This window comes from Tiliqua scincoides, chromosome 2 (genome assembly GCF_035046505.1).
Source record: "Tiliqua scincoides isolate rTilSci1 chromosome 2, rTilSci1.hap2, whole genome shotgun sequence".
In the NCBI taxonomy this organism is placed as follows: Eukaryota; Metazoa; Chordata; class Lepidosauria; order Squamata; family Scincidae; genus Tiliqua; species Tiliqua scincoides.
In genome coordinates this window covers 156,509,261-156,524,151 of record NC_089822.1, presented here as the reverse complement: position 1 = coordinate 156,524,151, position 14,891 = coordinate 156,509,261, and the positions used below count along the sequence as shown (strand labels likewise).

The 14,891-nt window shown below is 44.6% G+C and overlaps 1 protein-coding gene across 2 annotated transcripts; it reads left to right on the top strand.

Annotated features, from left to right (window-relative positions):
- The first annotated feature begins 342 nt into the window (after window positions 1-342).
- Window positions 343-14,803, top strand: SLC25A19 (solute carrier family 25 member 19). Of its 2 annotated transcripts, XM_066618144.1 has the most exons (8): window positions 343-407; window positions 3,140-3,409; window positions 5,924-6,079; window positions 7,754-7,924; window positions 8,111-8,294; window positions 8,677-8,807; window positions 10,711-10,912; window positions 14,684-14,803. In XM_066618144.1, exons 2-7 carry the CDS (start codon window positions 3,278-3,280, stop codon window positions 10,909-10,911), a joined length of 975 nt encoding a protein of 324 aa, XP_066474241.1. In that variant the 5' UTR covers window positions 343-407; window positions 3,140-3,277; the 3' UTR covers window position 10,912; window positions 14,684-14,803. The 2 variants fall into 2 exon arrangements, with proteins under 2 accessions (XP_066474241.1, XP_066474240.1); XM_066618143.1 differs by having other exon boundaries at window positions 353-407; window positions 3,238-3,409; window positions 10,711-14,803.
- Window positions 14,804-14,891: the final 88 nt, after the last annotated feature.

The following is a 14,891-nucleotide window of genomic DNA, read 5'->3' as shown; positions in this document are numbered from 1 at the left end:
GCCACAGAGTCTTGAGTGCCTGATAAAGTGAAACTTTTTGAGGGGTGGGTCCTGATGCCAAAATGTTTGGGAACCACTGGGCCCTAAGCCATTCCAGATGTGGACACACTTAGATATAAGAGGGGTAATATATACTGAACTGCTGCGTGAGTATCCCCTTCTGCTTGCTCTCTGGTTTACTTTTTCCCCTGGTAGCACCAACATCTGGCAAGAGAACGCTCAGAGTTTCCTTGAGGACTACATTTCCCAGAAGGCTACGCGGCAGTGGTTCCAGACGCGCGAGCAGCGGGAGACCATCTTTCAAACCCACCGGCTCTATGGTGGGGCGACTGCCCTTCTAGGCTGCCACTGGCGACTGCCCTTCTTTCAGTAGTCCTCCGGGAGGGACAGCCTGTTGGAGCAGCGCGGTGAGCAGATGCCGGCTGGGTTGGGCTCTGGGGTCGCGATGCAAGGGGGAAAAGGGGGGGTGCTGGTGGCTGGGCGGATCGACTGTTTATGGGGGGGGGCATGAGCACTCCCTTGGCTACAGAGCCCAGGTCAACCTGCTGGGTAGACCTGGGCTCCCATTCTGACTGCCCTCTGGAACCACCTCTTCTAGGTAGGTAGACCTGGGCTCTAGCCTGGACTTGGAGCCCAGATCTACCTGCTGGGTAGACCTGGGCTCCCATTCTGACTGGAGCCATCTCTTCCAGGTGGGTAAACCTGGGCTCTAGCCTGGACTTGAAGCCCAGACCGATCTGCTGGGTAGACCTGGACTCCCGCCTGGACTTGGAGCCCTGACCTGCCTGCTGGGTAGACCAGGACTTCCATTCCAACTCAGCTCCCTCGGCCACCAATGCCCTGCCCAGTGGGCATTCCCCTGTCTCCCGCTGGTGTGACAGTTGGGGGGGGCACAGTTTGGAGCGGCACGGGGGTACCCATGGTTGGTGGTCAGGGTGGTTCCCTAATAATGGAACAACAGCTGCAGTTTGTGGGTGACCCACCCATGTTAGGTATTTTACTAACACCCCCCTACCCCACCCCAACAAGCTTGGGATCCCCTCTGTGGAGAAAGACATTTTCTCCACCTCAGCTGTAAATGTGGCCACAAGTTTTGTCTGTTTGTCTGTGTTCAATTTGTACATTGTGGTGCAACGTGGTTGAAAATCCTGTACAATCCTATTCCCTGTTGTCATAATCAGTTTGGAAATACTCCAACTTATATAGCACGTTAAGTAGAAATTGATCAATTGGATTGTTTTTGGGGAGACCAACTTCTCATTGAAACAAAACCTTGTGCTACAATCTATCTAACAGTGGTTCCCACTGGTCTGTCTCAGTCTAATTTTTGGTGGGTCTTCAAATGGTGTGATGGAGAAATCGGATAACTGTCTCAAACCCTGAGGCTGTTCAAAAATCAGATACTGTAACCAGTACTTACTTTGCAAAGAGCTCAGCTCCTACAGTTTGCAAGTATGTGTCTATATAAGGAAATAAATGTCTGAGGGTTTTTTTTTCCTGGTTATTATTACTTAAATAAATAAAATATTATTTCTTTCTAGATCTCCTTTTTTAAAAGACTGGTAAACCTAGGTGGGTCCTAATAGAGCAGCCATTTTCAACCACTGTGCCGTGGCACATTGGTATGCTATGAGTGGTCCACACATGTGTCACAGGAATTTGGGGGAAGGTCATTTATTAGTAGGGTCAATGGGGATGTGAGCCCCCCACTGTCAGCATGGTATGCCTTGTCAGTTGTCAAAAACCTGATGATGTGCCTTGTCAGTTGTCAAAAACCTGATGATGTGTCTTGACAATTTTAGTGCCTTATCAGTATGCCGTGAGATCACTGAGATAGTGTCATTTTTAAAAGTGGGTCCCAGTGCTAAAAAGTTTGGGAACCACTGGTCTAAAACAATGCAGAGAGTGTCTGAATCTTCGCTTAAGTCTCATAGCCCATTTACATATACTTATGGGTATGACGAGAACTACTCCAATTTGACAGCTGAGCTCCCCTAGGTTACACACATCTTAAATGGTATCTATTCATAGGCCTGGTTTGTGCAAACCTTACCCCTCAGAACATGTGTGTATAAACATCACGTGGTCTCTATAATTGGCGTTTATACATGTAAATCCTAGATGAACTTTCCATCCAGTGCGTTGACATGAAGCATGGCTGAGGGTGATTGCCATTGTTTGTAGACCCTGCACTCCTTAAGCAATAAATCAAGTTTTCTGGAAAAACTTTCTTTTCTGGAAATATTTCACTTTCTGGAAGTATTTAGTAAACAAAACATTTTTTTGATTGATTGATTGATTGATTGGACTTGTAATCCCTCTTTCTCCCCGAAGGGCACCCAAGGCGGCTAACAGCTCTTAAAAACCATAAAATACATAAAATTATAAAATACAGTAATAAAATAAATAATAAAACAGCAAGGCCAGCAGTGTTAAAACAGGCAGAATAAAAGCATAGTTTAACATTCAAAGCATAGCTTGTTAAGATGTACATATTGTACTAAGTACCTCCAGGTTCTCCAGTAACCAAGCATTGATGAACTGAAATAGAAACACATACACTCTGCACAGCAAATCACACAATTTGGTTCCAAAGTTATATCGAAACAAATTCAAAACTGTGCTTGGAAAATTATTGGGGGGGGGGCACCTGAAAATGCTTTAGGACAGTGGTTCTCAAACTTTTAGCACCGGGACACACTTTATAGAATGAGAATCTGTTGGGACCCACTGGAAGTGATGTCATGACTGGAAGTGACATCATCAAGCTGGGAGAATTTTAACAATCCTCGGCTGCAATCCTACCCACACTTGCCCAGGAGTAAGTTCCATTGTCTACCATTGTTAAAAGTATATACATAGTAACCTGTTAGAAGTACATATCTGTATGTAACATTTCCCCAAATACTGTCACATACAGTGGTAGCATCTAGTCTATTATAATAAAATTAAAAAGCTGAATTGACTGGGGACCCACTGAAATTGGCTCACAACCCACCTAGTGCATCCCAACTCACAGTTTGAGAAACACTGTTTTAGGATATAAATTCAGTAGCCCACATTCCTGAGGATAATCACCCGAAATAAGTTAATTGTAAGTTTGGAACTGCACAATGTGACTAGTATTGTATCCATTTAGAAAGGGAAGCTATTCTGCTCCTCATCACTCTTGAAGCCTTTCCATCTGATCTAAAGAAGTCTTCTCCTCTTGCCCTCAACATCGGTGTATTTTAATAGGAGTGGATGGCTATCAAAATTGCCTGTGGGCCCCGAAGGAATGGTTGGCTATGACCCAGAGTCTGAGTGCATATCCCTTTCAGCAGTGGAAATAGCAGCGTCGGGATCTGCATCTGGGTTGGTCACTCGGGCAATGATCAGCCCCTTGGATGTCTTAAAGATTCGTTTTCAGGTACAGTAATACCTCTTATAACGCTGCTTCCTGGAACACTCTGTTATAGCACTGTTTGTAATTTTTATAGTATTATAAAAAGGAAAAAGGCTAAAATCCAAAAACCATTCAAAAGTTAAGTGTGGAGAAGTATAGCTGCATGTGCTGTGCTTTCAGCCAACAGAAGGTGAATATTCTGGCTAGCACTGCTCCATGAGAGCAATATATTCTGTCTAGCTCAGGGCCAGTTGCTTGCTATCATGAAATTTTCCTCCTGGAGAGGAAGAGCGGGAAAGGCTGTTTACCCTTCAGCAAGAAGCCTCAAGTTCCCAAGTATGAGTTACAATCCGGCTTATCCTCCTGGAAGTATCTCTTCCCATCATCTTCCACCGCTGCCAAATAGAAAGAGTGACACCAGCAGTGGTCAGTTACATAGCAGAGTCTGACCTAATGCACTAGTATGGTTCTCAAATGTTTTAGCATCAGGATCCACCTAAAACTTTACCAGCCACTCAAGCCTCTGTGGATGTAATGGAAATTGGGCAGCAGCATTCCCTCCAAGTAGCAGGTTGTTTAACCCTTGATGCACATAACCTTTACCCTTTCAGTTTCATGAACCATCAAAAATTGGTGGTGGGCCACAGACCCACAGTGTGAGAACCACTGCGCTACTATAGATCAACATTAGAACAGTGCTATAATTACCTCCTGTAGTGCTGTCTGCTTTCCAGAAACTTATCCACAGAGTTATAGGCATATAGTAATATCTCCTTTAACACTTTAATATGTTCTGAAAAGCAGAGTGCACTACAGGAAGCACTGCTACTACTTTCTGCAGTTCATATGACATTGGTGTACAGTGGACAAACAAAGGAAGTGTAGGAGGAAAGAAAGTTATCCTACACTATGTAACTAAGATCAAAAGCTATGTTTTTACATTATGTTTTGTTTTACATTATTAATCACTATGGGTGGGCCTGATTTGGTTCGCAGGGAGGTGATATTTAACACCTGTCTCACTGCAGTCCTAACAAAAGCTGCATTGGCCCCAGGAGGTAGGCTTCCCTTGGCTTCAATGGAAGTATCTTATTTTGCTAATGAATTTTTAAATAAAAATGTATTCTTTTTACTTTTGTTGCCTAGCATTTTGAAGGCGACAGGCTAAAAATCTAAATACATGCGTGCTCTGGTATCCACAGGGGTTCTGAACCCCCCCTTGCAGTTATCTGAAACCACGGATACCAGCGAATGCCCCCCCTTCCAGAGGCAACGGGAGTTCCCCTCGCCTCTGGGTGGGTGCGTGGGGGGGGCGCAGATCCAATCATCAAATAATAATAATAATAATAATAATAATAATAATAGGTATTTATATACCGCCTTTCTTGGTCTTTATTCAAGACTTTATTCAAGGCGGTTTACATAGGCAGGCTTTATTTAAATCCCTTATTAAATAGGGATTTTTACAATTTGAAAGAAGGTTCTATCTTTCAAGAACCACAACATTCAGGTGTTTCATTCCGATCTGGCTTCACATTCTGGCCTCCATCCTCCCACGTTCAGAGCAGATGGAATAGCTCGGCTTCAGCTTGTCAGCTGCTTCAAGGTCGCACAGTGCCGGTGGCCTCGAACTGGCGACCTTGTGGATGTTATCTTCAGGCAGACGGAGGCTCTACCCTCTAGACCAGACCTCTTGCCTGGTCAGCGAATTGAATTCGCTGATACAGGCCACCCCCCATATCTAACTTTTGCTGACCAGCACAAACCTTTGCTATCTTATAACCCAGGTGTGCTCAAGACGTCGATCGCGATCGACCGGTCGATTGCGAAGCAAAATCCAGTCGATCGCGCGCCGAGCCTCCCGTCCGCCATGTTGAAAGGGGCAGGAAAGAGCCCCGGAGCTTCCCGATTGGCCCGCCATGTTGAAAGGGGCGGGAATGAGCCCTGGAGTTTCCCGATTGGGTGGCGGGCCTTGCTGGTAGATCTCTGGGCCTTGCTGGGTTTCAAAGTAGCTCTCGAGCCAAAAAAGTGTGAGCACCCCTGTTATAGCCCAATCCAACTCTCAGTTTGTTTCTGAGCTATTTCTAGGCATTTAGCCCTGCATAGTGTGAACAGCAGTGACCTAGCCTAGTGCTATGTGCATAATAGAGCAGCACAATCCTATGCATCTTTACTGGCAAATGGGGAATGATGCAAATGTTTATAGCGTTGCAGTCTTCTATTCATCTGAAATATCATGACCCTAAATCTTTGTGGGTCTTAGGGCGCAATCCTAACCCCTTATGTCAGTATTTTCCAGCACTGGCATAGCAGTACCAATGGGACGTGTGCTGCATCCTGCAGTTGGGGGGCACTCACGGAGGCCTCCTCAATGTAAGGGAATGTTTGTTCCCTTACCTCAGAGCTGCATTGTCCTTATGTCAGTGCTGGAAAGCACTGACAGAAGGGGTTAGGATTGTGCCCTTAGTCTTGCACAAGCTCTGAAACTGTTTGTTGTGCAAATATTAACACTGAAAACTAATTTGTGTCCTGTTTCAGCTTCAGATAGAGCAACTTTCTCCCAAAAACCCACAGGCCAAGTATCATGGTATCCGGCAGGCCGTTGTCAAGATTTTTCAGGAGGAAGGGTCAAAGGCTTTCTGGAAAGGCCACATCCCAGCTCAGCTCCTTTCCGTCACATATGGGGGTGTCCAGGTAAGACTTTGGGAATATTTTGAGTTGACTCTTTACCCTGAAATGTTATAACTTCCACAGCAACCCTTTTTTTCATAGCTGTCTGTCAACAAAGGCTGCCTTCATTTTTTTTGTCAGTTGGTTTTCAGTTGACACAATATTGTTTACTCTTTTGAACAGGGATTGTACTTTGCAAAAGCAGAGTTCTGTTGTCATCTGGGACTATTCATGTTCTTTCTGGCAAATTACTTGGAACTCTTCTCTTTGTAAAACTTAAGGATCAGTTCATTACCATCCCTCCCATGCAGACATGTTTGACACTGAGCCCTCATCTGGCCAGTGACGTCCCTCAGGGGGCACGGGGAGTTCGGGTTGCACCAGGTGACGTGCACAGGTGACACCACTACTGGCCAACATTTGTTAAAATCTTGGTATTTTTTAATAATACCATCATGTTATATATCATTAGGTGTGTAATTTCATGCATAATGCAATGAAACAAACCACATTGAAATATCTCTATTCTATCAAAAGTTATAGCCAAAAAACCTATGGGGGCAGGGCAATGGTGCACTCCCATGCCCAGTGCCCAGGGTGTTGCCCCACCCACTGCATGGGAGGAGGTCCATCATGAGCGTCACGCACTAGCCTCCCACACCGAGTGACACAAACCTTAGTGAGACCACTGCATCTGGCCATGGTGTTGTGATGATCTTTCCATCATTCTCTTTTGGCCTTCTGTGCTGTGGAAAGAGGAGCATCGCTGACCCATAGGATTATCTTGATAATGTACTGATGAACCTACTCCTGGGCTCTAGAATTCCTCTGTGCTATATGATGATGAAAAAGAGGTGTGAAACTCCATCAGGTTGGCCTGGTGTAAGAAGGAAGCTGACATGGAAAGATTACAGTAGAGAGCTTGTGAGAAACACAAGCAGAGCAAGCCAAAGCATGTTTGCTCATAAGTAAATTTAATATTTACTGATATTTCACAGGTGAGTATCTTCTTTATCAAAACATAAAATGAAGTATCCATGTAAGAACCCTTTCCCAAAATTGCCCACTCTGTTCCATAAGGAAGAATTGAGAGACCAAGATCTGTTCAAAAACACATTAAGCAAAGTTTAGAATTATGGGAGCAAGAACCCAATCCTATGCATGTTTAGCTGCAGTTATCTACACTTGGGAGAAAGTCCTGCTTAACAGAGTGGGATTTCCTTCTAAGTAAATGTGCATAAGAGGTTGTGTCTTCATGGATTCTTAAGACCAGTGTCCCAGCTTCGTTTGTTAATAGATCACAGCATCAACACAATATGTATAGCTCTTTGTAATATTTAAAGGGTTTCACATGTGTTGCAGTATCACCCTGTGAGGTGAATGTCATTGTTCCTCTATCATTGATAGGGGGCTGTTCAAATTGGGAACCTGCAGATAGCTCTTTATGCTACTTATGCTTATGCTTATGCTTATGCATATGCTCCTTATGGTCCCTTATGCTACTCCATCCTAGGTGTGATTGCTTCCTTCCCATTGTTTCAAGCTTGCCTTTCAAAAGTCTTCTTGTGTGTGGTGGGAGTTTCATGTGATAGTTTTCATTCTCCACACAACTGAGAGGCTATGAGCCATGGTTATGTTTTCTCAGTTGTTGCCCAGTTGTATCCATTTCTGATGGGTTCTTTTTTCCCCCCATGTAAGTTTCTCAGCTTTGAATTTCTGACCAAGTTGGCGCATTATGACACACCCTACGATGCCCGTGACTTTGCCGTGCAGTTTGTCTGTGGGGGCCTGTCCGCTTGTGCTGCCACTGTAACAGTTCAGCCCCTTGACACACTCCGAACCCGCTTGGCTGCCCAAGGTGAGCCGAAGGTAAGATATGTGTGAGAGGGTTTGTCAGTCTCTCTCTTCTGCTCTGTGGCTATGTGGTTCCATCAGGTAGCGATCTCAGCTACATCTATTTACAGAAGTTCCACTCCTTGGCTCTGCGGTATTGCTGGAATTGTACATTTGCATTTGTCTGCTAGGCCGAGCATGCTCATCCTTGACTTGTCTTAGATTTACAGGAATCTCCGCCATGCTGTGGTCAGCATGTACCAAAATGAAGGGCTGCTGACTTTTTATAAGGGGCTTAGCCCTACCATCATTGCTATTGTCCCCTATGCTGGCCTCCAGTTTTCCTTCTATGGCTTGCTGAAGAGACTATATGACTGGATCATTCCCGGTGAAGGAAAGAAAACAGGTTAGTCCTTGTTTCGCACAAGTTAGTAGCTTTGAGCAAGCAGGGTGGAAAGAAGTGGCAGGTGAGCTCTCTGTGTTATACGGAAAGCTCCTACTAGTACATTCTGTGATGAAGCAGTACACAGGCTGTCCTAGCAATTAAAATAGTAAATCTCTGCATGGAAAGGTACTTTGCGACTAAGTAAAAATGATACAGTGTGAAGGCTTTAATAATTATAAGAGAATCCATAATTCATTACTGTTGTATGTTACCCAGTCGTCTGCTCTTCTCTTTCCAAGTTTTGTGATAGCTTTTCTAATTGTCAATTATTCTCTTTGTGACATAATAAAGTATATAGTTCTGAGGCACATATTCTTCCCCTCCCAACTTCTTTGCTTTTCAGGGAATGTTAAAAACCTGGTGTGCGGCAGTTGCGCTGGAGTCATTAGCAAAACCCTCACTTATCCTTTTGACCTGTTCAAGAAGCGATTGCAAGTGGGCGGCTTTGAGCAAGCCCGGGCAGCGTTTGGGCAGGTGAGAGATGATGCGGATTGCAGGAAGCCTTTTTCCCCCACCTCCCTTTTTGTATACCTAATATACTGGTAAATCCAAAATGATCTACTCTACCATGCGAGTAAGATGTAATTTTCACTTACAGCCCAATCATCCACCCCCTCCCCCCGCTGGTGCAGCTGCTCTGAAAAGGCATGTGCTATATCTGGGCGGGGGAGGCTTTGTTGGGGAAAGGGTTGTTTAAACCCCCATGAGCTTCCTGCTCTGCACTGAGTCTCCTCAGACCTACACACAAGTCCAAGATGGGAAAGGGACAAGGAGGCTCTTGCCAAAGGGGATTGAATCCAGTGTGTGTCATTGCCACCAGCCTTCCTGTCTTCCTTCCTCCCCCCTCCCTGCCATCTTACCTACCTTGGCAGATCATTCTGATATGCTGATGCCTGCAGTCAGGCAGTGAACTACTCAGCATGCTGCTAGAGTGTGCTTTACAGCTGCTTTTCAGCAACCATCATCTGGCAGCTTATTGGAATAGAATTGAGCTGTAAGTGTAGAAAAATAACTTGGCATTTGCAATAAAAAATAACCCATAACAATCTTCTAAAATAATCTACATGCAGTGTAGTTTAAAGTATTTTCCACCATTTATTTGAAACAATGAGATGGCAGAAGGGGTTCACTGAGATCTTACTGGAAAGCTGGTTTTGTGCCTACAACTCAAACAAGTGCCTGGCCAGCTGCACTTCCAGTAGAATGTATTACTTTAAAAAGAGCAGTTTCTCTCTTTCCACCTCTACCCCTGATTGGCAGTTTCTTCAGTCCCTTTGCAGATGTGGTGCATGTGTTGGTCCAGGAGAACCAGGGTGGTGTTGTGGTTTGGGAGGTGGACTTAGACCTGGAAGATCCAGGTTCGAATGCCCCCTCAGCCACGAAGCTTCCTGGGTGACCTTGGGCCAGTCACTTTCTCTCAGCTTCACCTACCTCACAGGGTTGTTGTGAGGACAAAAAGGAGAGGAGCAGCTGTGTACACCGCCCCGAGCTCTTTGGAGGAAGGGTGATATAAAAATGTGAAAAATAAATAAAAATAAAATAAATAAGTTGCTCTGCCTCCACACCATCTTCCCACATAGTTTGATTGCTATCCCTCACTGCAGGAATCTCCAAACCCCAGGGGGCTAGATGCAGCCCGCAGCCAGCCTTTGGCCCCTTGCAAGCCTCTGGCTCACTCAGCTGAACACAACTGGAGCTGTGCTCTGGTTGCATCTGGAGGGTGTTCTGTGTGCAGCCTCCCTGGCTCTCAGAACTCCTAAAACATCTTGATTTTCCTGAAAAACCAGAAGTAACTTTTTGTGCCCTCTGAAGACCTTGGAAGGCTTTCTGAGGGTTGGGGAGGCCTTCCCACACCCCAGAACATGCTCCAGGTATTTCCTGTGATGTGCTGGTTCTGAGGTATTTATTCTTGTATATCTGCTTGGGAGGTGGGGGAATGGGCGTCCATTTGAGTGTGTGCCTTATTTCTGTGTTGTGTGTTGGTGCATGGAGAAATCCTGGAAATTTGAGTCCACTCATTCATTTATTCATTTATCCAAGTTCCATCTCTAATTCATTTATTTAAATTTTATATTTAAAATTTACTTTTTTTCTGGCCCTCATCACCATGCTAGATATTTGATGTGGCCCTCTGGCTGAAACATTTGGAGACCCCTGCTTCCTTCAGAGGGGATGATAGCACCCCGGAGGCCTTTGCAACAAGCCACATTATGTACACTGTGCGTTATGTTGCATTCTTGGCCACATCTCCCAATAATGCCTCTTCAGTGTTCTTTCTGGTTCACATAGGTGTTTTCCCTTTGCGGACAAAAGTACCAAGGGCTTTCTGCAGGGGCTGAAGGTGTGCCATTGCTCACTCCACTTTCCTCTTCCTCAGGTGCAGACGTACAGTAGTTTGGCAGACTGTGCGCAGCAGATTGCCCAGCTCGAGGGAGCCAGAGGATTCTTCAAGGGCCTCTCTCCAAGCCTGCTGAAGGCTGCATTAGCGACAGGCTTCACCTTCTTCTGGTATGAGCTCTTCTGCAGTCTCCTGCGGGCCATGAAAGACTCCAGTGGCTCTACAAAGCAGGAAGGCTGATGTAAGCAAGAGCTATTATCCCAAGCGAACATTGCTGAACCAAAATTCTGTCAGCCTTGCCATTCTGTTGGGGGAGGAGGGAAGCGTGGAGGGGTGTGCAGAATAGAGAAAATTGTATCTTTGCCAAAGCATGGAAGCACATTGCTACTTCACTTGCCCCAAACAGAAGTTGGCTGCCTGCAGCTTCTGTCAAAGGCATTGTGCTCAGTTCTCTCTGTCTGCAACGATTGCACTGAGTGTTTCTTGCCCTGTCTCCCATGGAACAGGCCTTGACTTTGGGAGAAGTTTTACATATATCCCCACTGAATCAGAGGCCCTCTGACAGCAGAGTTTGTTCAGATTTCAGAGGATTTTCCCATTTGCAAAGCTATCTCTGTTCTTTCCAACCGGTGCTATTCTGGTTGCTTTGTCTCAGCACCTAGGTGACGTGTTGACACCCTCTTTAGTTCTCCAGGGACACAGTCTCTCTCTGATAAGCCTCTGCAGTTCATTTAGCTGCTGGCCAGGCTTTCCCGACATTGCCCTTTTTCAGTGTCTGTTGTAAGGCAAAGCTGTAGGTTTCTTGCTACAGGCCCTTTTTTAATGTTGCTGACAGAATATCTGTCTGGTAGGCAGTTGTCTGTATTGGTGGCTCTTCACAGCCTTTGCAGCTGTCCTGGGGCACCTCTAGAGGTCGTTTTGAAGACCACGTTTTGCATCTACTGCCCATCAATATGTCCTCCCCCCACATATATTTTACTGCATAAGTACAACCAGTATTGTAACGGCACAAACCACGGTACCTACGTTTTCTGAATACCGACTTTTGCGCTTCTCCTTGAATGCACAAGCACTGAATCCAAACTGTAGGAAGTTACCTTCTGGACACATCAGAGTCTTTTAATTTTGAATTATTGTAATTAGAGAAGAAAATGCCTATTGATACTAATATATAGTAAAAGTTTTATAATTGAAGATTTATATTAATGCAGTATTTCAGTTACTGCTCTAAAACTGAATGCTATTCCTCTGGCAGCTCCTCTCAGGGCAAAGGTTTCAGCACAGGTGATAACAGACCATTTAGTCCAGTTGAATTTGGCCAATCTATTATGAGGAAATCTGCTCAGAAAACCTGCTTGGAAACTAGTCATTTGTTTGGGCCCCAGTCCTATCCCCTGCCACCAGTGCTGATGCAGCCACACCAAAAGGACACTTGCTGCATCTTTTGGTGGGGTTGATGATCCAAAGGCTAATGGGAGGTCAGTAAAAATATTTATCTCCACATAAGCCCTCGGGATGCCTATGGGTCTCCTCAGATAAAACCACCTTGGTGGCATGTGTCCAAGGAAAGAAACTGGGAAGGAGGGGTTTGAAAGAGGGGATAAGATCCAGCATGCACCACTGCCACCAAATCTGCCCCCTCTCTACCCCTAGTTCCTCCCGTAGAATGTCTGCCTCCACGCCTTCTTGCCCATGAGCCCCCACTGGCTTATCTGCCTTGGAGCAGGTCACAGTCTGTTGCAGTGGGCTACCACCACTGCTGCCATTGGTGATGGTGGCTCCAAAATGGACATGCTGTATACACTGTCACATGGCCTGTTACAACAGTAGAACTCTTTTCCACTATCTTAAAAAGCCCAATAGGATTGGGCTGCTAGTGTGTGTTCAGGATTCTACTATGTTCTTGAAGGAGAAAACTCGTCTTCTGGTAGTTTTAATGAAGAATATATAATATAATAATATTTAGGCACATAGGTTTGCTTTAAGGCTGCATCCAAATAAATTGGATGTATTGGTGCTAATTAAGTCTGCCTGCTATAAGTAGTTCTGATTCCCACTTCAGAGGAAAGATTTTTGTTTTTGCTACGTAGCTTAGGCAGCTGTCTGTTACAAAACGTATGCTGATGAACATTTATCACAGGACATCATCGCTTAAATGGAGGTAGCACTGTAGTAATGCATCCCTGTAGTTTGGTGCAGGAGGAGAATGAAGTTCCTGCACCCTCCCAAGCTGAAGAGGTGCCTGGGTGGGGGATGTAATGCAAGTCACCTAACTGTTAAACAAGGCAGGTTGGTCTACCTTTCACTCTGTGATCTCCCCTTACACTGGACAATACGCATTCATCTACTCAGTTTCAGCCCAAGAAGGAAAGCAGGTGGAAATGTGTTCATGTTCCTTCATCACAAGAGAGATGCAAATGTATGCAGGCAAGGACATTATTTCTGCCATTGTATTAAAGAGATTCTTGTGCGATCTTCAGAGCAAGGAGGATGGATTTTATTTTCAAGATGGATTATGCTGGATCAGGAGAGCAGCATTAGGAGCTACATTAGGAGCTGAGCTACATTAGGAGCAAAGAAATTTGAAGTGGAAGAATATTGCTGGTGGCCTTGGACTTCTTTTCTGCAGGACAGGGTTCTTCCTCATACACTTAGCTGTATTGTTTCTTGTTGGCATAGGCAATGTCATCAGAGATTCATATTCCAGCTACAGTATCTGGTTGTAAGAAAGTTTATTTGTGCATCCCTGTACACCAAGAATGACAATGGTTTGTTCTTCTGAAATGTTTACATTGGTGGACTGGGTCTTTTGCTGGTGGTGTTCCCTTCCTTCTTTTACTCTCAAAGATCTTGACTGACAAGTTAATACTGACTCCTTTGTAGCATTTGCTCAGGGTCGAATGGCATATTACAAGGAAAATGCAGGTTCCCAAATTCAAAATGTTAATATGTGAGGGGTACGTATTCATGGGGAGAACTGGATAGTAGAACATACTTAACTATTTTCCACCTGCTAATTCTGCCTCTCAGTCTCCTTCTGTTTTTTGCCCTTTTTTCTTCCCTGACAAGTTCTGAGACCAGAAACAAGGCTGGCACAGGTTAAAAATGGCCTGGTGTTGCAGGCAGGAAATAGTCGAAGAAGGGTTAATCTCCGACATACATACTCATTCTGCCCTGCAAATGCCTTTGCCCCTCACTTGCATTCATGTTGCCAGGGTAAAATGTCGTTCTACTATCTGAGCTGCTTTATAAGTTAAAAAGCCAACCAGAAGTGCAGCCATGGGTGCAATCGGCAGGTGGCCTTTCTTGTAATGCTCAAAGGACAACATGCACATCTTCCCCATAGTCAAATGCAGAAGCTTCCGAATGTGGAAATAACGTGTATCACCACACATGCTACCTTTACCTCAGCAGTTTTGCATACCTGACCACAAGGCACACCTTCAGTAACCTTCCACACCATCCTCATTTATGGTTCTGCAGTGATAAGACCTATGCAAGGAAGGTCTGAAGAGACGGAGACATTTGGTTCACTGGCTGCTGTGTATCTCTAGGCTTAATGAATATGAGGGTTTTATCTTGATGCAATCCTATTCCCTGCAGCTCTTTCTCCATACTGTGTTTATTTTAATCTTGTGCCTTATGCCACTTCTATATCAAAATGCACTTTATTAAGCGGAGATGTAGGTTCTAGAAGTTTACTCTGGTACTGAACATCAATAGCTCTGCAACCTCTCTCCCACAAAACTGTGGGAAGCTGGAGTCTTTGGAGCCTGCACTGTTGCATCTCAATTCCAGGATCTCTGATGCATTTGTTATTTTTTTAAATAGCTTATTATAACCTGAGTTGCACATTGAGGATTGTGCATCTCCTGATGCTTGCTGGAAGCATTGTATGTGCATGCACACAGAACAAATGTTTCAGGATTGATTATTGAAATGGTTTTGTTTTTCAGCTTATATCAGAATTTTAGCCATTACAACTTTTGTGTTGTATTTTGTATTTGTTCAGAAAAAGACATCTTTTTCAAGTATAGGACCCTTTTAAGGATTTGGACCAGCCTCCATTTTTAACCCTGTATGGAACATATGAGTCTCTTGGAAAAAGCAGAATAAATATATTTAACATAGATCAGCCTAGTGCCTGGTTTTTATTTTCTTCTTTCTTTCTGGACCTATAATCCCTTGCCCCAATGGAGAAACACCTTGCAAGTTCCTTT